Source organism: Bufo gargarizans, unplaced genomic scaffold, assembly GCF_014858855.1.
Source record: "Bufo gargarizans isolate SCDJY-AF-19 unplaced genomic scaffold, ASM1485885v1 fragScaff_scaffold_573_pilon, whole genome shotgun sequence".
Lineage (NCBI taxonomy): Eukaryota > Metazoa > Chordata > Amphibia > Anura > Bufonidae > Bufo > Bufo gargarizans.
Genome location: NW_025334138.1, coordinates 225,986 through 248,738, shown reverse-complemented (window position 1 = coordinate 248,738; position 22,753 = coordinate 225,986). Strand labels below are relative to the sequence as shown.

At 52.9% G+C, this 22,753-nt stretch overlaps 1 protein-coding gene across 4 annotated transcripts in view; it reads left to right on the top strand.

Moving 5' to 3' along the window:
- The first annotated feature begins 981 nt into the window (after nucleotides 1-981).
- Nucleotides 982-22,753, top strand: part of DOCK3 (dedicator of cytokinesis 3) — a 110,657-nt gene continuing 88,885 nt past the window's right edge. For all 4 annotated transcript variants that reach the window (XR_006387151.1, XM_044273278.1, XM_044273277.1 and 1 more), the window contains exon 1: nucleotides 982-1,167. Coding sequence is in view for 3 of the 4 variants with exons in the window: in XM_044273278.1 (XP_044129213.1) it covers nucleotides 1,131-1,167 (37 nt within the window). In the remaining variant the exon portion in view is untranslated. The remainder of the gene's footprint in view (nucleotides 1,168-22,753) is intronic.

The following is a 22,753-nucleotide window of genomic DNA, read 5'->3' as shown; positions in this document are numbered from 1 at the left end:
TATTATATATGAGGGGGGGGGGGGGGGGGTATATGCTATATATCCCCGGTGTGTCCTCCTCCCCCGGGCTGTATATTATATATGGGGGGTATATACACTATATACCCCGGTGTGTCCTCCCCCTGGCTGTATATTATATATGGGGGTGTATATACTATATACTCGGTGTGTCTTCCTCCCGGCTGTATATTATATATGAGGGGGGGGGGGTATATGCTATATATCCCCGGTGTGTCCTCCTCCCCGGGCTGTATATTATATATGGGGGGGGGGGGGGGTATATACACTATATACCCCGGTGTGTCCTCCCCCTGGCTGTATATTATATATGGGGGTGTATATACTATATACTCGGTGTGTCTTCCTCCCGGCTGTATATTATATGTGAGGGGGGGGGGGGGGTATATGCTATATATCCCCGGTGTGTCCTCCTCCCCCGGGCTGTATATTATATATGGGGGGGGGGGGGGTATATACACTATATACCCCGGTGTGTCCTCCCCCTGGCTGTATATTATATATGGGGGTGTATATACTATATACTCGGTGTGTCTTCCTCCCGGCTGTATATTATATATGAGGGGGGGGGGGGGTATATGCTATATATCCCCGGTGTGTCCTCCTCCCCCGGGCTGTATATTATATATGGGGGGGGGGGGGGGTATATACACTATATACCCCGGTGTCTTCCCTCCGGCTGTATATGATATATATGGGGTCCTATATATACACTATATACTCGGTGTGTCTTCCTCCCGGCTGTATATTATATATGGGGGTGTATATACTATATACCCCGGTGTGTCCTCCCCCTGGCTGTATATTATATATGGGGGTGTATATACTATATACTCGGTGTGTCTTCCTCCCGGCTGTATATTATATGTGGGGGGGTATATACACTATATACCCCGGTGTCCTCCTCCGGCCCCCCGCTCCTCCTCCTCTCCGCCGCCGTCCCGCCCTCGCCGCCGCCTCCTCCTCCCGCTGCTCTCGGTGCATCATCCCCAGGATCAGCGCGTGCACAGAGCGGAGGACATGCGGCTCTCCCGGGCCCCCCCGCCGCCCGCCCGTCCGGGTGACCCCTCCGTGCTCCGGGCACTGTGATCTCACCCGCTGCGCCCGGGACGATGTGGACCCCAACGGAGGAGGAGAAATACGGAGTGGGTGAGTGTCAGCTCCCGGGGAGCGACCGATACATTGTATGTGGTGTGTGATCCAGTGTGACACCGGGAGCCGACCGGACGTGACCGGAATACAGCACCGGAGGAGGGAGGGGGGCAGTGCAGGAATGTGGCCTCTGGGCACTGCACACTATATACTACACCGCGCTGGACTCAGCACTACACTGTATATACTACACCGCGCTGGACTCAGCACTGCACACTATATACTACACCGCGCCGGACACAGCTCTACACGGTATACACTACACCGTATATGCTACACCGCGCCGGACACAGCACTACACCGTATATACTACACTGCACCTGACGCTGCACTACACCGTATACACTACACTGCACCTGACACAGCACTACACCGTATACACTACACTGCACCTGACACAGCACTACACCGTATACACTACACTGCACCTGACGCTGCACTACACCGTATATACTACACTGCACCTGACGCTGCACTACACCGTATACACTACACTGCACCTGACACAGCACTACACCGTATACACTACACTGCACCTGACACAGCACTACACCGTATACACTACACTGCACCTGACACAGCACTACACCGTATATACTACACTGCACCTGACGCTGCACTACACCGTATACACTACACTGCACCTGACGCTGCACTACACCGTATACACTACACTGCACCTGACGCTGCACTACACCGTATATACTACACTGCACCTGACGCTGCACTACACTGTATACACTACACTGCACCTGACACAGCACTACACCGTATACACTACACTGCACCTGACACAGCACTACACCGTATACACTACACTGCACCTGACACAGCACTACACCGTATACACTACACTGCACCTGACACAGCACTACACCGTATACACTACACTGCACCTGACACAGCACTACACCGTATACACTACACTGCACCTGACACAGCACTACACCGTATATACTACACTGCACCTGACGCTGCACTACACCGTATACACTACACTGCACCTGACACAGCACTACACCGTATATACTACACCGCGCCGGACACTGCACTACACTGTATACACTACACTGCACCTGACACAGCACTACACCGTATATACTACACCGCGCCGGACACTGCACTACACCGTATATGCTACACCGTGCTGGACTCAGCACTACACTGTATATACTACACCGCGCTGGACTCAGCACTGCACACTATATACTACACCGCGCCGGACACAGCTCTACACGGTATACACTACACCGTATATGCTACACCGCGCCGGACACAGCACTACACCGTATATACTACACCACGCTGGACTCAGCACTACACCGTATACACTACACTGCACCTGACACAGCACTACACCGTATATACTACACCGCGCTGGACTCAGCACTACACTGTATATACTACACCGCGCCGGACACAGCACTACACCGTATATACTACACCGCGCCGGACACAGCACTACACAGTATACACTACACCGCGCCGGACACAGCACTACACCATATACACTACACCACGCTGGACTCAGCACTACACCGTATACACTACACTGCACCTGACACAGCACTACACCGTATATACTACACCGCACCTGACGCTGCACTACATCGTATACGCTACACTGCGCCGGGCACAGCACTACACTGTATACACTACACTGCACCTGACACGGCACTACACTGTATACACTACACCGCGCCGGACACTGCACTACACTGTATATACTACACCGCACCTGACACAGCACTACACTGTATATACTACACCGCGCTGGACTCAGCACTACACTGTATATACTACACCGCGCTGGACTCAGCACTACACTGTATATACTACACCGCGCTGGACTCAGCACTACACTGTATATACTACACCGCGCTGGACTCAGCACTACACTGTATATACTACACCGCGCTGGACTCAGCACTACACTGTATATACTACACCGCGCCGGACTCAGCACTACACCGTATCTGACACAGCACTACACCGTATATACTACACTGTACCCCGGACACAACAATACACCGCAATGGATCCAACTCTACACAGTATACACTACACCCCACGGTACACAACTCTACACTGTATATACTACACCCCATCGGATACAGCACTACACCCCATCAGACACAACAGTACACCCTATGCACTACACTGTATACCGGAGACAACACTACACTGGAGACAACATTACACCCTATACACTACACTGTACACCGGAGATACTACTACACCCTATACACTGGAGACAACACTACACTGTACACCGGAGACACCAAGATACCCTATACACAACACTACACCCTATAAACTGTACGCTGGAGACAACACTACACCCTATACACTGTACACCGAAGACAACACTGTACCCTATACACTACACTGTACACTACACACCCTATACACTACACTGTACACTACACTGCACCCTGTACACTACACCCTATACACTACACTACACACCCTGTATACTACACTGTACACAACACTGCACCCTGTACACTACCCTGTACACAACACTGCACCCTGTACACAACACTGCACCCTGTACACTACACTGCACCCTGTACACTACACTGCACCCTGTACACTACACTGCACCCTGTACACTACACTGCACCCTGTACACTACACTGCACCCTGTACACTACACTGCACCCTGTACACAACACTGCGTCCTGTACACAACACTGCACCCTGTACACTACACTGCACCCTGAACACTGCACCCTGTACACTACACTGCACCCTGAACACTGCACCCTGTACACTACACTGCACCCTGTACACTGCACCCTGTACACTACACTGCACCCTGTACACTACACTGCACCCTGTACACTGCACCCTGTACACTACACTGCACCCTGTACACTACACTGCACCCTGTACACTACACTGCACCCTGTACACTACACTGCACCCTGTACACTGCACCCTGTACACTACACTGCACCCTGTACACTACACTGCACCCTGTACACTACACTGCACCCTGTACACTACACTGCACCCTGTACACTACACCGCACCCTGTACACTACACCGCACCCTGTACACTACACCGCACCCTGTACACTACACCGCACCCTGTACTCTACACCCTGTACACTACACCCTGTACACTACACCCTGTACACTACACCCTGTACACTACACCCTGTACACTGCACCCTATACACTACACTGCACCCTGTACAGTACACCCTATACACTACACTGCACCCTGTACACTACACCCTGTACACAACACTACACCCTGTACACAACACTGCACCCTGTACACTGCACCCTGTACACAACACTGCACCCTGTACACTACACCCTGTACACAACACTGCACCCTGTACACGACACCCTATACACTACACTGCACCCTGTACACTACACCCTATACACTACACTGCACCCTGTACACTACACCCTATACACTACACTGCACCCTGTACACTACACCCTGTACACTACACTGCACCCTGTACACTACACTGCACCCTGTACACTACACCCTATACACTACACTGCACCCTGTACACTACACCCTATACACTACACTGCACCCTGTACACTACACCCTATACACTACACTGCACCCTGTACACTACACCCTATACACTACACCGCACCCTGTACACTACACCCTATACACTACACCGCACCCTGTACACTACACTTCACCCTATACACTACACTGCACCCTGTACACTACACCCTATACACTACACCGCACCCTGTACACTACTACACTTCACCCTATACACTACACTGCACCCTGTACACTACACACTATACACTACACTGCACCCTGTACACTACACCCTATACACTATACTACACCCTATACACTACACTGCACCCTGTACACTACACCCTATACACTATACTGCACCCTATACACTACACTGCACCCTGTACACTACACCCTATACACTATACTGCACCCTGTACACTACACTGCACCCTGTACACTACACACCCTGTACACTACACTACACTGTACACAACACTGCACGTCTAAATATGAAGATGAAGTTGAGCCAATGATCCCAAAGTATCAGTCACAAAGGTGCGATACAGAAAATAGACGTAAAAGGAGTTGGACACATAAAAAACATAAATACCCCAAAAGAAAGAAAACAATAAAAGAGCGATTTCATAAAAAGGACCCGACGCTAACCGCTTCGCTTTCGGTTTTCAAGATGGTGATTTTTTGACCTCCCCTCCGCGGTTGCCCACAATTACCTTGTCCTTAAGGTGTAAGGCTACAGGGTCTAACTCAGCCTTCATTTTACTTTAATCTAATTTTGCTTCTTGCTCCAAATTCCGTGTCCGGAGCTCCCTCGTCGTCATGCCAACGTAGCACAAGGACAAGGTAGAGAACTGCCATAGATCTGCAAGGAACCTGATGATCAATCTGATATTGTTTGACAATTACCACATGGAAAAGAACCCGAACTGGGACCTTTGCTCCCAATGATGTACCGTACGGTGTATTGGATGGACTATAGTGACTTCTAGTGAGACAACACTACACCGTCCACAGCACTGCTACATCCTGCACAACATGACGCCGTGAGTACTTCAGTGTATATACTGCAACACCACCATACAGTTGCAGGAAAAAGTATGTGAACCCTTTGGAATGATATGGATTTCTGCACAAATTGGTCATAAAATGTGATCTGATCTCCATCTAAGTCACAACAATAGACAATCACAGTCGCTTAAACTAATAACACACAAATAATTAAATGTTACCATGTTTTTATTGAACGCACCATGTAAACATTCACAGTGCAGGTGGAGAAAGTATGTGAACCCTTGGATTTAATACCTGGTTGAACCTCCTTTGGCAGCAATAACTTCCACCAAACGTTCCCTGTAGCTGCAGATCAGACGCGCACAACGGTCAGGAGTAATTCTTGGCCATTCCTCTTTACAGAACGGTCTCAGTTCAGCAATATTCTTGGGATGTCTGGTGTGAATCGCTTTCTTGAGGTCCTGCCACAGCATCTCCATCGGGTTAAGGTCAGGACTCTGACTGGGCCGCTCCAGAAGGCGGATTCTCTTCTGTTTAAGCCGTTCTGTTGTTGATTTACTTCTATGCTTTGGGTCGTTGTCCTGTTGCAGCACCCATCTTCTGTTGGGCTTCAGCTGGTGGACAGATGGCCTTAAGTCCTCCTGCAAAATGTCTTGATAAACTTTGGAATTCATTTCTCCTTCGATGATAGCAATCCGTCCAGGCCCTGACGCAGCAAAGCAGCCCCAAACCATGATGCCCCCCCCACCATACCTCACAGTGGGGATGAGGTTTTGAGGTTGGTGTGCTGTGCCTCTTTTTCTCCACACATAGTGTTGTGTGTTTCTTCCAAACAACTCCACTTTGGTTTCATCCGTCCACAGAATATTTTGCCAGTACTGCTGTGGAACATCCAGGTGCTCTTGTGCAAACTGTAAACGTGCAGCCATGTTTTTTTTTGGACAGCAGTGGCTTCCTCTGTGGTCTCCTCCCATGAAATCCATTCTTGTTTAGTGTTTTACGTATCGTAGATTCGCTAACAGGGATGTCAGCATATGCCAGAGACTTCTGTAAGTCTTTAGCTGACACTCTAGGATTCTTCTTCACCTCACTGAGCAGTCTGCGCTGTGCTCTTGCAGTCATCTTTACAGGACGGCCGCTCCTAGGGAGAGTAGCAGCAGTGCTGAACGTCCTCCATTTATAGACAATTTGTCTTACCGTGGACTGATGAACAGCAAGGCTTTTGGAGATACTTATATAACCCTTACCAGCTTTATGCAAGTCAACAATTCTTAATCGTAGGTCTTCTGAGAGCTCCTTTGTGTGAGGCATCATTCACATCAGGCAATGCTTCTTGTGAAAAGCAAACCCAGAACTGGTGTGTTTTATAGGGCAGCTGTAACCAACACCTCCAATCTCATCTCATTGATTGGACTCCAGTTGGCTGACACCTCACTCCAATTAGCTCTTGGAGATGTCATTAGTCTAGGGGTTCACATACTTTTTCCACCTGCACTGTGAATGCTTACACGGTGTGTTCAATAAAAACATGGTAACATTTAACTCTTTTTGTGTGTTATTAGGTTAAGCCGACTGTGATTGTCTATTGTTGTGACTAAGATGAAGATCAGATCACATTTTATGACCAATTGGTGCAGAAATCCATATCATTCCAAAGGGTTCACATACTTTTTCTTGCAACTGTATATCGTACACCCTACTCCCCCAGGCTACACCGTATATACTTCACTGTACACAGCACTTCACACCACAGGCTACACCGTACATAACACTGTACCATATATACTACAACAGTATTACACACCATACACAGTTCTTTTTTTATTTAAGCCCCTATCAGTCTGTTTTTGGAGTGTGGGAGGAAACCGCAGCACGGGGAGAACCTACAAACTCCATGCAGGACCCCAGCGCTGACCACTGAGCCCCCGTGCTGCCCATAGTTCTGCAGCTCACAGCCTACACAACACTACAATATACTGTATATTCTACACCGTACACGGCACTACACTAGACCATATATAGTAGACCACCCCGCGTGCACTTATCTCAGCAGTGTCTTGTGTGCACAGTACGCAGCACTCCTGCTGTACGCTCGCTCCTTCTGCTGCCTGGTCACCGCCGATCCCGTGGAGGCGCGGATCAGGGTGCGAACTGCTGCATGTGAATCAGTCCTGGCAGTGAGAAAGTGTCAAAGCACAGAGAGTAACAGTGCGACCGCGCTATGTGGGATATTGGACTACAACTCCCAGCATCCCTTACCAGCTGCTCATCAGTGGTTTCATAAACCCAAGACATCAACATTCTGGGACTTTACATTATTAAAATACATTAATATTACATTGCAGGTCTTTTAGTAGCGGATGATGGCACCGCTGATCTCTAGTGACTGGATAGGCGGCATTCTCAGTGATGTCACCGCTGATCTCTAGTGAATGGATAGGCGGCATTCTCAGTGATGTCACCGCTGATCTCTAGTGAATGGATAGGCGGCATTCTCAGTGATGTCACCGCTGATCTCTAGTGAATGGATAGGCGGCAATTCCTTCTTAGATGCTGTTGCTTCTCTGCCTTAGATAACCCGTTACATGGGACGTTTGGTTCTCCAGTCCTCTGCACTGATTGGAGGTAATCGCAGAGCGCGGATTAGGATTGGAAATGTCTTCTCTGTAGAATTTATGGCGGCTGCTGTGATCGAGCAATGGGTGATCGGAGGATGCGGGCAGAGGCGCTGAACTATGTATAACTACATGCTGGGAGTTGTAGTTCTGGTGAAAGTTTGTGCAGACTAGAAAAGCTCTCAAGTGACCTCCTCTGCTGACCTATTGCCATCAGTGCTCTTTTAGGACCCTTCCCCCCATGCTTTACACAGCAGCTCTGCTCCATTGAATCACAGCTATCAGTCTTCCTCTCTGTGGCCTGAAATGGCTGATAACAGGGAGCAATAGACTGTATTCTCTTGTCCTACAGTCATCCTCTCCCCTGAAATAGCTGATAACAGGAGGCAATAGACTGTATACTCCTGTCCTACAGTCATCCTCTCCCCTGAAATGGCTGATAACGGGGCAATAGACTGTATTCTCCTGTCCTACAGTCATCCTCTCCCCTGAAATGGCTGATAACAGGGGGCAATAGACTGTATTCTCCTGTCCTACAGTCATCCTCTCCCCTGAAATGGCTGATAACAGGGGGCAATAGACTGTATTCTCCTGTCCTACAGTCATCCTCTCCCCTGAAATGGCTGATAACAGGGGGCAATAGACTGTATTCTCCTGTCCTACAGTCATCCTCTCCCCTGAAATGGCTGATAACAGGGGGCAATAGATTGTATTCTCCTGTCCTACAGTCATCCTCTCCCCTGAAATGGCTGATAACAGGGGGCAATAGATTGTATTCTCCCGTCCTACAGTCATCCTCTCCCCTGAAATGGCTGATAACAGGGAGCAATAGACTATTCTCCTGTCCTACAGTCATCCTCTCCCTGAAATGGCTGATAACAGGGGCAATAGACTGTATTCTCCTCTCCTACAGTCATCCTCTCCTCTGAAATGGCTGATAACAGGGGGCAATAGACTGTATTCTCCTGTCCTACAGTCATCCTCTCCTCTGAAATGGCTGATAACAGGGGGCAATAGACTGTATTCTCCTGTCCTACAGTCATCCTCTCCCCTGAAATGGCTGATAACAGGAAGCAATAGACTGTATTCTCCTGTCCTACAGTCATCCTCCCCCCTGAAATGGCTGATAACAGGAGGCAATAGACTGTATTCTCCTGTCCTACAGTCATCCTCTAACCCGAAACGGCTGATAACAGGGAGCAATAGACTATTCTCCTGTCCTACAGTCATCCTCTCCCCTGAAATGGCTGATAACAGGGGCAATAGACTGTATTCTCCTGTCCTACAGTCATCCTCTCCCCTGAAATGGCTGATAACAGGAAGCAATAGACTGTATTCTCCTGTCCTACAGTCATCCTCTCCCCTGAAATGGCTGATAACAGGGAGCAATAGACTATTCTCCTGTCCTACAGTCATCCTCTCCCCTGAAATGGCTGATAACAGAGGGCAATAGACTGTATTCTCCTGTCCTACAGTCATCCTCTCCCCTGAAATGGCTGATAACAGAGGGCAATAGATTGTATTCTCCTGTCCTACAGTCATCCTCTCCTCTGAAATGGCTGATAACAGGGGGCAATAGACTGTATTCTCCTGTCCTACAGTCATCCTCCCCCCTGAAATGGCTGATAACAGAGGGCAATAGATTGTATTCTCCTGTCCTACAGTCATCCTCTCCCCTGAAATGGCTGATAACAGGAAGCAATAGACTGTATTCTCCTGTCCTACAGTCATCCTCCCCCCTGAAATGGCTGATAACAGGGAGCAATAGACTGTATTCTCCTGTCCTACAGTCATCCTCCCCCCTGAAATGGCTGATAACAGGAGGCAATAGACTGTATTCTCCTGTCCTACAGTCATCCTCTCCCCTGAAATGGCTGATAACAGGGAGCAATAGACTGTATTCTCCTGTCCTACAGTCATCCTCTAACCCGAAACGGCTGATAACAGGGAGCAATAGACTATTCTCCTGTCCTACAGTCATCCTCTCCCCTGAAATGGCTGATAACAGGGGCAATAGACTGTATTCTCCTGTCCTACAGTCATCCTCTCCCCTGAAATGGCTGATAACAGGAAGCAATAGACTGTATTCTCCTGTCCTACAGTCATCCTCTCCCCTGAAATGGCTGATAACAGGGAGCAATAGACTATTCTCCTGTCCTACAGTCATCCTCTCCCCTGAAATGGCTCGGGTCAGTGAACCCACGGCTGGGCCACTGGTCCTGACACTGGCCTCAGAAGGAGCTATGAGGAGACCTGGGTGAGGTAGGATGGATTTTCCTGGTGGCGGCCATTATATAGAGACTGTCTAAAAGTAAAACTGGCTTTGTTGCCCATAGCAACCAATCACAGCGCAGCTCTCATTCCATATTCTGCATTTGAAAAATGAAAGCTGCGCTCTGATTGGTCGCTGTTTTCAAGTAAGGCAGGTCTTCTTCGGGCAGTCTGATAAGTGTCTGTTACGCCCTGAGTGCTGGGGTCTGGGCCGCCCCTCTTGTCCTCTGCCTAGTTCTGCCGCCATCGTAGAGTGAAACCTGCGCAGATCCACAGCAGAATTTGCCACCAACCACACGGCAGATACATGATGTGTGGCCCTCTGATGGAGGGAAGAGAGGTTTCAGGGACCCACAAGGCGCAGGGTGACCACCGGTCAGCTGGCGGTTGTACGGACGCACTGTGGTGCACACCTGTGATGCTCAATTGCATTCTCTTTCCCAGGTAGCATTGCTTGTAAGAACCCTACACCAGCAGGACCTTCACAAGGAGGACCCCCGAGATTTAGCCCGCACCCCATTGTGGAGACTGGCGTCCAAAGCTGTGATGCGTGGGGTCAGTGTACAGGGATGTGGGGATGGAGGGTGTCGGGGGTTGGGATGAAGGGGGGCCAGTGGTAATGGTGGAGGGGGTCCAGGGGGTAATGATGATGGGGGTCGTAATGGAGGGTATCGGAGGTGGGACGGCTGCGTCTCCCAGTGATCCGTCAGTCCAGAGTTTCCAGTAGGGGGGTCTCGGTGTCCAGATGTCCCGGGGGTCCGTAGTCCGTGCCACGCTCCTCTTTCCTGCTGATTGCACAGGAGGGGATTCGGGGCATTAAGGCTCCAGATGTCAGGCTGTGATCTGGCGGAGGGCGGGGGACCCCCCCTGCATCTGTCACTAGAGATTTCGGTGGGCTCCACTTTAATCTGCAATTTTGTCTGAATAAATTGGCCTGGAGGTGCCTTCCTGAGCGGCGGCCATGATGTTTATGTCCTCTAATTACGGGAGGAGGAGAGCGAAGCAACAGACGGTTTTCTTCCACTCACTGACAAACAGTGGGACGTGCTGCCGATGAAGCTGTGAGAGGCGTTCGGATGCACTACAAATACCAGCAGGGCATCACATGCAGAGATGTCAGTGTATCAGTGCAGACAATCCTCTGAGCTCCACACAGCAGCACACATCTGCCCTAGACTTGCCTACACTGATACATTGTAACAAGGCCATCAGCTGTACCAATGTAATCCATCACACAGCTGAGGGTTTGTTACAGTTGTATCTAGGGCAGACAATCCTCTGAGAGCTGAACACATCGGCAGCAAACGCCTTTCTGCCTTCTGCAGTGAGTGGAGCCTGCATTACCTGTAGTGGGGACTGGTGGGGGGCAGAGAGGAGCCGGCCTCCTGCCACACCTGGGTACCTGTCGCCTCTTGTGGGTGGCTGTCTCCCCCGATAGCTGTCGCCTCTTGCGGGTGGCTGTCTCCCCCGACAGCTGTCGCCTCTTGCGGGTGGCTGTCTCCCCCGACAGCTGTCGCCTCTTGCGGGTGGCTGTCTCCCCCGACACCTGTCGCCTCTTGCGGGGGGCTGTCTCCCCCGACAGCTGTCGCCTCTTGCGGGGGGCTGTCTCCCCCGACAGCTGTCGCCTCTTGCGGGGGGCTGTCTCCCCCGACAGCTGTCGCCTCTTGCGGGGGGCTGTCTCCCCCGACAGCTGTCGCCTCTTGCGGGGGGCTGTCTCCCCCGACAGCTGTCGCCTCTTGCGGGGGGCTGTCTCCCCCGACAGCTGTCGCCTCTTGCGGGGGGCTGTCTCCCCCGACAGCTGTCGCCTCTTGCGGGGGGCTGTCTCCCCCGACAGCTGTCGCCTCTTGCGGGGGGCTGTCTCCCCCGACAGCTGTCGCCTCTTGCGGGGGGCTGTCTCCCCCGACAGCTGTCGCCTCTTGCGGGGGGCTGTCTCCCCCGACAGCTGTCGCCTCTTGCGGGGGGCTGTCTCCCCCGACAGCTGTCGCCTCTTGCGGGGGGCTGTCTCCCCCGACAGCTGTCGCCTCTTGCGGGGGGCTGTCTCCCCCGACAGCTGTCGCCTCTTGCGGGTGGCTGTCTCCCCCGACACCTGTCGCCTCTTGCGGGTGGCTGTCTCCCCCGACACCTGTCGCCTCTTGTGGCTGCAGCTGCACAGAGGAGACAGCTGCATTAATAATGGAGCGACTACTGATGGAGAGCGCAGCTCCGAGGCCTGGATAATGCAGCACAAAGTATGTTTCTGTATTACCAGCAGCTGTGCTCACAGGAGACAGATTGTGCGCATTTCCCGGATTTACTGACCCTTTATGGGCTGACATGTCTCAGGTTACCCGGCAGATGATGACTTCTTATTGGCTGTGCAGTCACATGACCACTATCGCCATTGAGGGCGCCTAATGTCACATGACCCCTCTGCCCATTGGGTTGTCCCTATTTTTCATAGCGACTTCCACTAAATCTGGGATCCGCCGCCATCTCCACATAGTGAACAGACTGTTTCAGTTACTCACCCTTTTCAGTATCTCTGCTTGCTCATCATTCTGAATTACAGGCTGATATATTTTCCAGCGTTGATACATTGTAACAAACCATCAGGACAGAGATAAGTGCTGCTATTTACTTCACAGGTGGTAGTTTACATACACTGTAACAAACCCTCAGCTGTGTGAGCAGGGCTAGATCAGGACAAAACTCGGCCTATGGATGAAAACAAGAATGTTCCCTTTCATGGACAGCAAGCAGAGGTTTTTGAAATGGATTAGAATTTGATCCTCTGCATTTCCTGGGGTTCGGGTCCCAGTGGTGCTGCCGCCATGTTTTTATTAACCGTGTACCCCATTATTTCAGGGGCACTGCGCCCGGTGACATGGAGGGAATGAGCCGGGCATCATCCAGAAGAGTCGCACCCTCTGCCCTGCTTCTGTGTCAGTCTTCACTGTTCTGGAATTGTGTGGGGCCCCTCGTGGCTGAAGGAGGAGGTATTGATTATAGTCATCGTCTCAGAAGAAGTGCCCCCCTCCCCCTCCGTGCGCGGAAGACGTGTGCCCGTCACAGGAGATCAGCGGCCATGATGGTGGTGAAGGCCTCCTCCTGGTTATCTGGGGTGGAGGATGGGGGCAGTTGTCCATGTACCTCAGAGACAGAAAGTTGTCTCAAAGCAGAATCATTGCCTCCACTGTTCATGTTGGGGGTTGTAGTATAATAGGACTGTGATTATAGACTGGTAAGGAGAGATTCCTTTAATTGGCTCCACTCAACCAGATGAGTGTAAATCATTCAGAGCAGGAAATGGGATAAGCTGCAGATCAGAGGCGCGGAGTGAGCTCTGCTGTGCCGGCTCTGCTGTGCCGGCGCGCGGAGTGAGCTCTGCTGTGCCGGCGCGCGGAGTGAGCTCTGCTGTGCCGGCTCTGCTGTGCCGGCGCGCGGAGTGAGCTCTGCTGTGCAGGCGTGTGGTGTTCCCAGGACACAAGCGGTAAACTAGTCTTCTCTGCCACGGAAATCCAAGGACGTATCTCTGCAGGGCGCTAATAATGTTTAGCCCTCTATACCGAATATCCACATCATCGCCCATTTATTATCCGTTTTTCTTTGGGGGTCTACCCTGGGTTTCTTGAATGGCAGATCTGCGCAGTTATGGACGGAGGCATCGTCCTTTCCTGTGCGGCTGCCACGCTAGGAAGAGTTGCCAGGTCTAGGAAAGTTGAGTGACGCTCCTCCCCCTCCGGGCGCTCTAATGGTGGCATATTGGTTTTCGCTCGGTTCTCTGTAACTGCGACTTTCCAGAATTTCATTTAGTTTGTGTTCACACGACCGCAAAATGCAGATGACATCTGTGTGACGTCTGAGTTGCAGCCATTTATTTTGATTTATTTGCGGACCCGTTGTAACGATGCCTATTCTTTTCCACAAAACGGACAAGAATAGGACCTGTTCTGTTCTGTCTTTTTTGCGGTGGCCGTGGAACGGAAACACGGATGCGGACAGCACATGGTGGGTGTGGACCCAGAAATATGGTCGTGTGGACGGGTCTTATTCAGAGGAAAAGGGAAACCTAGAATTTGCAGGTGAGATGATGGGGGTGACAGTGCCATAGACAGGGGCGTAGCTAAAGGCTCAGGGGCCCTGGTGCAAGAGTTCAGCTTGGGCCCCCCCTTCCCTCTGTGGCCGGGGGCAGGGAAGCACCTAGCCTTTGTGCTGCCTGAGGCAAACATTGAAACGGCCCCCCCCCATGGCAAATTCTTGACCTAACCCCTTCCCTGCAGCCAGAGGTGTAACTTGACCAGCACTTTCTATAATGCCAGGGTCTTTGGGCCCCTCGGGCTCCTCTGCACCCCCTATAGCTACGCCCCTGGCCATAGAGGTTGGTGTCGTCCTCAGCTGCTGGAGGTCACTCTCCTCCTGTATAGAGAGAGCTAATATTAGAGTGCTGCTCCATTTATGCTCAGTCTGTCTCCGGCTGACAGGAAGGATCAGGTCACGTTCATTGGTCCCCGGGGCCCCCGAGCAGCTCCTACATCTTCCCAGAAAAGGCTCCAGATCCCAACATGACTCCACCTTATGTTTACGGACTACAGCATCAGCCCTGAGAGCGAGCAGCCCCCCTATATTTCTATGTATCCCCCGCATTGCTATGTATCCGTGTGTTCTATATCTAAATATTCCTATATGTATGTGTGTGCAGCCCCCCCCCCCCGGACCCTGCGCGGCCCCCCCCCCCTGGACCCTGCGCGGACCCCCTGGCCCCTGCGCGGCCCCCCCCCCTGGCCCCTGCGTGGCCCCTCTGTGCATTGTATAACATGACTTCATATCTTCCCTTCTCGTCTGATGATCATGTGATGATTCTTTTTGCGCCTCCGTCACTGTCATCCCCATTGTGGCGTCTCCGGGAAGTGCGCGGACTGTAGCCCGGCTTCGCCCCGTCCTCGGGGGAGCGATCCGGAGTGACCTGTTATTGGTGCGGGGACGGTTCACCCTCCATTAGCGCTGAAATTGATTTGGGGGATTTTATAGTTGATGAACACAAAGTGCAAGACAGACGGGGACTGTGATGTCATCGCTGCACATGCACCGCAGTCACCAGGTTCAGGGGTCGTTCATTAGCGAATAGTCCACGTAGCGCAGGTTGGGGGGCGTCTGGCCGGTTGCTGCGGGGATTTGGTTGCGCTTTATCAGTAAATGCGGCCACATTGCTGCGCGTTCGGTGAGCCGGGGGTCAGTCAGCCGTCCTGGCCTTCTACCGGGGTAATGAGTTTGTCTTGGAAACTGCACTATTTATATCCGACTGTTATGTGCGGCCTCTTAACCCCTGTGTGCCCAGAGCGGGCGGAGTGTGCGGAGCACATTTATATCTCTGTAATTAACATAAATGCATAGTAATTAGGCTGCCAGTTAATGAGTTACTTGCTAAGTTATCGCTGAAAATTGAGAAGCTGCAGATTAATCAGGCGCCATTCATCCTCCATAGACGGATTAATAAAGTGCTGGCGATTAAATCCGAAATCTCTCCCCTGATCTTAATACTGAGAGGAGTAATGGAGGGGCTCCTATGTAGAGAGGAGTAATGGAGGGGCTCCTGTGTAGAGAGGAGTAATGGAGGGGCTCCTATGTAGAGAGGAGTAATGGAGGGGCTCCTATGTAGAGAGGAGTAATGGAGGGGCTCCTATGTAGAGAGGAGTAATGGAGGGGCTCCTATGTAGAGAGGAGTAATGGAGGGGCTCCTATGTAGAGAGGAGTAATGGAGGGGCTCCTATGTAGAGAGGAGTAATGGAGGGGCTCCTATGTAGAGAGGAGTAATGGAGGGGCTCCTATGTAGAGAGGAGTAATGGAGGGGCCCACATCTGGAGAGGAGTGACGGAGAGAGGGGCTCATATCCAGAGCGGTCCCACATGTATATGGAGCTGTCCGTTGACTCCAGCAGACTGGTGGGTTCCACGGACGGCAGACGTCCACGTTCATGTTAATGTCTGTATTCCCACATCAGAGTTTTTTTTACCACGGTCCGTGTTTTTAGCACGGATGCATCGCGCCCATTATAGATTTTGGGTCATCCATGCCTCCGTTTTTTGCTGTCCAATGCCATCCGTGTTTCACGGATCATTAGGAAGAGATGATTTTTCGGCTGCACAGTGACACACGGATCCTTCACGGAGGCACCACTAACCACCTTTTCACGGATTTGAGCCCGGACGAGACTGTAGGGTGAGGGTCTGTGGGCAGCCTTCTGAGCGCCTGATGTGACCGGTGGGGGAGGGCCGCTCCATTGTGGTAGGGGCGATCTAATTAGGCTAATCTGTGCTGAAAGCTTTAAGAAAAGCGAAGGCTCCAGACATCGCTAAAGTGCGCGGATAACCGGCCGGCTGTCACCCGCTGCCCGGCTCGCCACATGGCATCGAAGGAGACGCGCCTGATTCACTGTATAGTGCAAATTTATAAAATTCTAATATTTGTGTTTCAGTTTAATATTTGTGTCAAATTTATGCCTCATTTTCAAGATCTCTGCTTGCAGTTAGTGAATGGAAACTTTCTTGTACCCAGTCTAGCCATTATCTGCACTGATACAATGTAGCAAACTGTCAGGACAGGAGCGGGGTCTGCGCTGCTGACCTCACAGAGCTCTGTCCAGACTGGATACAACTGTAACAAACCCTCAGCTGTGACAAGTATAAATCGTGTACAGCTTTGAATACTAGAAATGTGCAGAACGGGTATGGATTATGACCGAGGTTCCTCCTGCGTTTGCCTCTCCTGGGGGGTGACTCCGAGGCGGACCCTTGCTTGCAGGATTTTGTGGCCCCCCTATTGAATTACAAGTCCTCCATGGTAATGGCTGCTGTTCCCGTCCCGGGGGATTCGCTGTGGATAAGAGCATCTGCGGAGCTGCTGAGTAAGCGCCAAGGAGGGTCAGCGCTATGGGCCCCTCGCGGCCAGCCTGCGCTATGGGGGTGTGACCTCTGCACCCCCAGTAATGAACTGTGTGCACCCGTCCTGTGTACCCGCCATGTAGCCAGGTGGTCGCACACAGGCCGGCGGCTCCGGATTATGTCTGTGCACGAGACGCTGGAGATGATTGTTATAATCAAATCAGCATTGAGTAATCCTCTGGCCGAGCGGATCGCCCCTCCTGCCGCTCTGCGGGCGCTGTCTGACCTTAATTCACGGAAACCTCATATGTGAGCGAGTCCTGTCCCCGGCCTGCACCGCAGTGATGTGGCCAGCTATCCGGAAACCCTCCCAGCCCCCGGCTATACAGGCAGAAGTCAGGCAATCGCATGACTAGTAATTCCCTAGTATGAGGTCATTATGGGAGTCGCCCCCATTACTCTCCAGTAGTTGGATCCTATTCACTTCCGTGCAGTTCTCTGATCTGAACACTAGGGCGGCGCTCAGTTCTGCTACTTTCTAATCGACTTTTTGTTTCAGTTCCTCACTATCGTCATGATCTCTGTTTGCTGTCAGTGAACAGCAATATCCTTTACCTCCAGAGGCCAAAATCCTGTATAGACGTAATACTACTCACGGCTGAGGGTTTGTTACAGTGTTGAATTGTAAACGGTCTGTCTCCTGATTTTGTTACAGTGTATCGGTGTGCAGGGTGTTTGCCTCTCAGAGGATCGTCTGGACTGGGTACATTGTAGCAACCCTGCACATCGTCAGCAGATACAGTGGAAGGGTTTAGTAGATTGTAAGCTCTTGGGGCAGGTACAGTACATATAGATAATTCTGTTCTGTCTGGATCTAGTGGTCGGTGCCGGATGATGAGATTTTCTGGATATTTAGACGATCACGGGTCAGGGGGCGATGCACAGCGTGGGGTGTGCCGGACTATCGGACTTTGTGCAGTCATCATTCCAGAGGTGACAGGAGGGGTCCGGCTTCTGGGGGAGGGGCCCCTGTACAGCCGGGTGGAGGTATCTGTGTGCACTGACCTATTATATTAATATAACGGCGGAGGGCGGTTAACCCTTCTCTGTCCGTGCTGCTGCAATACATGTGTATCGGGGCGTGCGGCGCAGCAGTGTGTGGGTGTTGGTTGCGCAGCAATGTGACTGCAGAGGTGCAGGACAGATGATTCGCCTCACTGTCTGAAGTGACATTCTCTCTTCAAGGACGTTCACAAGTCAAATACTTAAAATCTTTATCCTTGAAAAAAAAACTGTGCCGCAGCGTCGCCGGCAGTCACGTGACCTCGTAATTGCAGACATTTATATCCTAAGAATTGTGCCTTTGTGCAAACGGAGGACATTCTGATGGAGTGTAGAATAATAGGAGCCAACTGTTGCAAAACTACAACTCCCATCATGCCCTGACAGCCACAGAATGAGAGTTGTAGTTTTACAACATGGGTATATCGGGACGAATACATACTCCAGCACAGCTACTATCCTCAAGGGGCGCTGCTGAGTAAATAGCCCCTGAGTGTAATACCCTGCCCTGCCACATGGGGCGCTCTACCCATAGGTGGGTATTTCCATGTAGCTCAAAGTGCCCAACTAGGTGGAAATGCCCATGTATTCCCTGCCACTTTTCAGGTGGTCAGAGCATGTTGGGAGTTGTAGTTTCTCTGACCATGCTGGAGATGGGGTGTTGTTGTGGCTCCTTCCAGGCCGCGGTTGATCTAGAAATGTAGGTCGTCCGCGGCCTGCGCTCATTCTGCCAGGTAATTAGGTCATTTTAGAACTAATTGGTTTGTGCAGAAGATATGGACCTCCGGCCCCCTCTGTGCGGGGGTCTTCCAGATATCAGTTGTAGACCTGGGCATGCTGGGAGTTGTAGTCTATCCTCACTTGCTGGCTGTAGAGGGCTATTGGGCCCCACGTGTGCAGAACACAGCAGGGGAGCCCCTCTAGTTTGGGCCCTTGGTTCCAGTACCTCCCTGAGGCCTATAGTAATGTGTCCTCCCCGGGCTCCATCTTCTGATCAGTATGGGGGCAGCAGTGCATTGTGGGAGCACAGGGATGCGATTGCCCCAGTGGGAGGCAGCGGGCGCAGGGGTGAGTAAGCCTGTTACTCATGTGCTATTTGTGACGGCGACTCATTATTTTTGGAGTTGTCTGCCTGGAGTGGGTTACGCCAGCAGGATCTTGGCAGGCGGCTGTGATGAGCAGGGCTGTGGTGCTGAGAGGGTTAACACTGCAGCAGCCGAGAGCGCTGGGTGTCACACGGGAAGAGAGATGGCGCAGTCTGTTTAGGTGGCTCTACAGCCTCCGAGCCGCCGGGATGGATGCCAGGTTATTGATGACACAGGGTCATTGCCTGACAACAGACAGCAGCCTGACAAAACACGGCAGGCTTGGAGGGTCACAGCCTGACAACACACGGCAGGCTTGGAGGGTCACAGCCTGACAACACACGGCAGGCTTGGAGGGTCACAGCCTGACAACACACGGCAGGCTTGGAGGGTCACAGCCTGACAACACACGGCAGGCTTGGAGGGTCACAGCCTGACAACACACGGCAGGCTTGGAGGGTCACAGCCTGACAACACACGGCAGGCTTGGAGGGTCACAGCCTGGCAACACACGGCAGGCTTGGAGGGTCACAGCCTGGCAACACACGGCAGGCTTGGAGGGTCACAGCCTGGCAACACACGGCAGGCTTGGAGGGTCACAGCCTGGCAACACACGGCAGGCTTGGAGGGTCACAGCCTGGCAACACACGGCAGGCTTGGAGGGTCACAGCCTGGCAACACACGGCAGGCTTGGAGGGTCACAGCCTGGCAACACACGGCAGGCTTGGAGGGTCACAGCCTGGCAACACACGGCAGGCTTGGAGGGTCACAGCCTGGCAACACACGGCAGGCTTGGAGGGTCACAGCCTGGCAACACACGGCAGGCTTGGAGGGTCACAGCCTGGCAACACACGGCAGGCTTGGAGGGTCACAGCCTGACAACACACGTCAGCCTGACAACACACGGCAGGCTTGGAGGGTTACAGCCTGGCAACACACGGCAGGCTTGGAGGGTCACAGCCTGACAACACACATCAGCCTGACAACACACTGCAGGCTTGGAGGGTCACAGCCTGACAACACACGGCAGGCTTGGAGGGTCACAGCCTGACAACACACGGCAGGCTTGGAGGGTCACAGCCTGACAACACACGGCAGGCTTGGAGGGTCACAGCCTGGCAACACACGGCAGGCTTGGAGGGTTACAGCCTGGCAACACACGGCAGGCTTGGACGGTTACAGCCTGACAACACACGGCAGGCTTGGAGGGTCACAGCCTGACAACACACGGCAGGCTTGGAGGGTCACAGCGTCACAACACACGGCAGGCTTGGAGGGTCACAGCCTGACAACACACAGCAGCCTGAAAACACACGGCAGGCTTGGAGGGTCACAGCCTGACAACACACGGCAGGCTTGGAGGGTCACAGCCTGGCAACAGACGGCAGGCTTGGAGGGTCACAGCCTGGCAACAGACGGCAGGCTTGGAGGGTCACAGCCTGGCAACAGACGGCAGGCTTGGAGGGTCACAGCCTGGCAACAGACGGCAGGCTTGGAGGGTCACAGCCTGGCAACAGACGGCAGGCTTGGAGGGTCACAGCCTGGCAACAGACGGCAGGCTTGGAGGGTCACAGCCTGACAACACACGTCAGCCTGACAACACACGGCAGGCTTGGAGGGTTACAGCCTGGCAACACACGGCAGGCTTGGAGGGTCACAGCCTGACAACACACATCAGCCTGACAACACACGGCAGGCTTGGAGGGTCACAGCCTGACAACACACGGCAGGCTTGGAGGGTCACAGCCTGACAACACACAGCAGCCTGAAAACACACGGCAGGCTTGGAGGGTCACAGCCTGACAACACACGGCAGGCTTGGAGGGTTACAGCCTGGCAACACACGGCAGGCTTGGAGGGTTACAGCCTGGCAACACACGGCAGGCTTGGACGGTTACAGCCTGACAACACACGGCAGGCTTGGAGGGTCACAGCCTGACAACACACGGCAGGCTTGGAGGGTCACAGCCTGACAACACACAGCAGCCTGAAAACACACGGCAGGCTTGGAGGGTCACAGCCTGGCAACAGACGGCAGGCTTGGAGGGTCACAGCCTGGCAACAGACGGCAGGCTTGGAGGGTCACAGCCTGGCAACAGACGGCAGGCTTGGAGGGTCACAGCCTGGCAACAGACGGCAGGCTTGGAGGGTCACAGCCTGGCAACAGACGGCAGGCTTGGAGGGTCACAGCCTGGCAACACACGGCAGGCTTGGAGGGTCACAGCCTGGCAACACACGGCAGGCTTGGAGGGTCACAGCCTGGCAACACACGGCAGGCTTGGAGGGTCACAGCCTGACAACACACGACAGCCTGACAACACACATCAGTGTTGGAAGATTACAGCTTGACAACACATGGCAGTCATACACTCCAGCACAGGCTGACAACATGTTGCTGTCACTGAGATCCCAGCTACCACAACATTTACCTGAGAAGCCGCGGACGTCACAGCCAAAACCGCCACACTGTACCGCTGCCTCGTGCAGGGATGCTCAGCTGCACCTCCTGTCACACTGTACCGCTGCCTCGTGCAGGGACGCTCAGCTATGCCTCCTGTCACACTGTAGCGCTGCCTCGTGCAGGGATGCTCAGCTATGCCTCCTGTCACACTGTAGCGCTGCCTCGTGCAGGGACGCTCAGCTGCGCCTCCTGTCACACTGTAGCGCTGCCTCGTGCAGGGACGCTCAGCTGCGCCTCCTGTCACACTGTACCGCTGCCTCGTGCAGGGACGCTCAGCTATGCCTCCTGTCACACTGTAGCGCTGCCTCGTGCAGGGACGCTCAGCTGCGCCTCCTGTCACACTAGCGCTGCCTCGTGCAGGGACGCTCAGCTGCGCCTCCTGTCACACTGTAGCGCTGCCTCGTGCAGGGACGCTCAGCTGCGCCTCCTGTCACACTGTACCGCTGCCTCGTGCAGGGACGCTCAGCTATGCCTCCTGTCGCACTGTAGCGCTGCCTCGTGCAGGGACGCTCAGCTGCGCCTCCTGTCACACTGTAGCGCTGCCTCGTGCAGGGACGCTCAGCTGCGCCTCCTGTCACACTGTACCGCTGCCTCGTGCAGGGACGCTCAGCTATGCCTCCTGTCACACTGTAGCGCTGCCTCGTGCAGGGATGCTCAGCTGCGCCTCCTGTCACACTGTAGCGCCT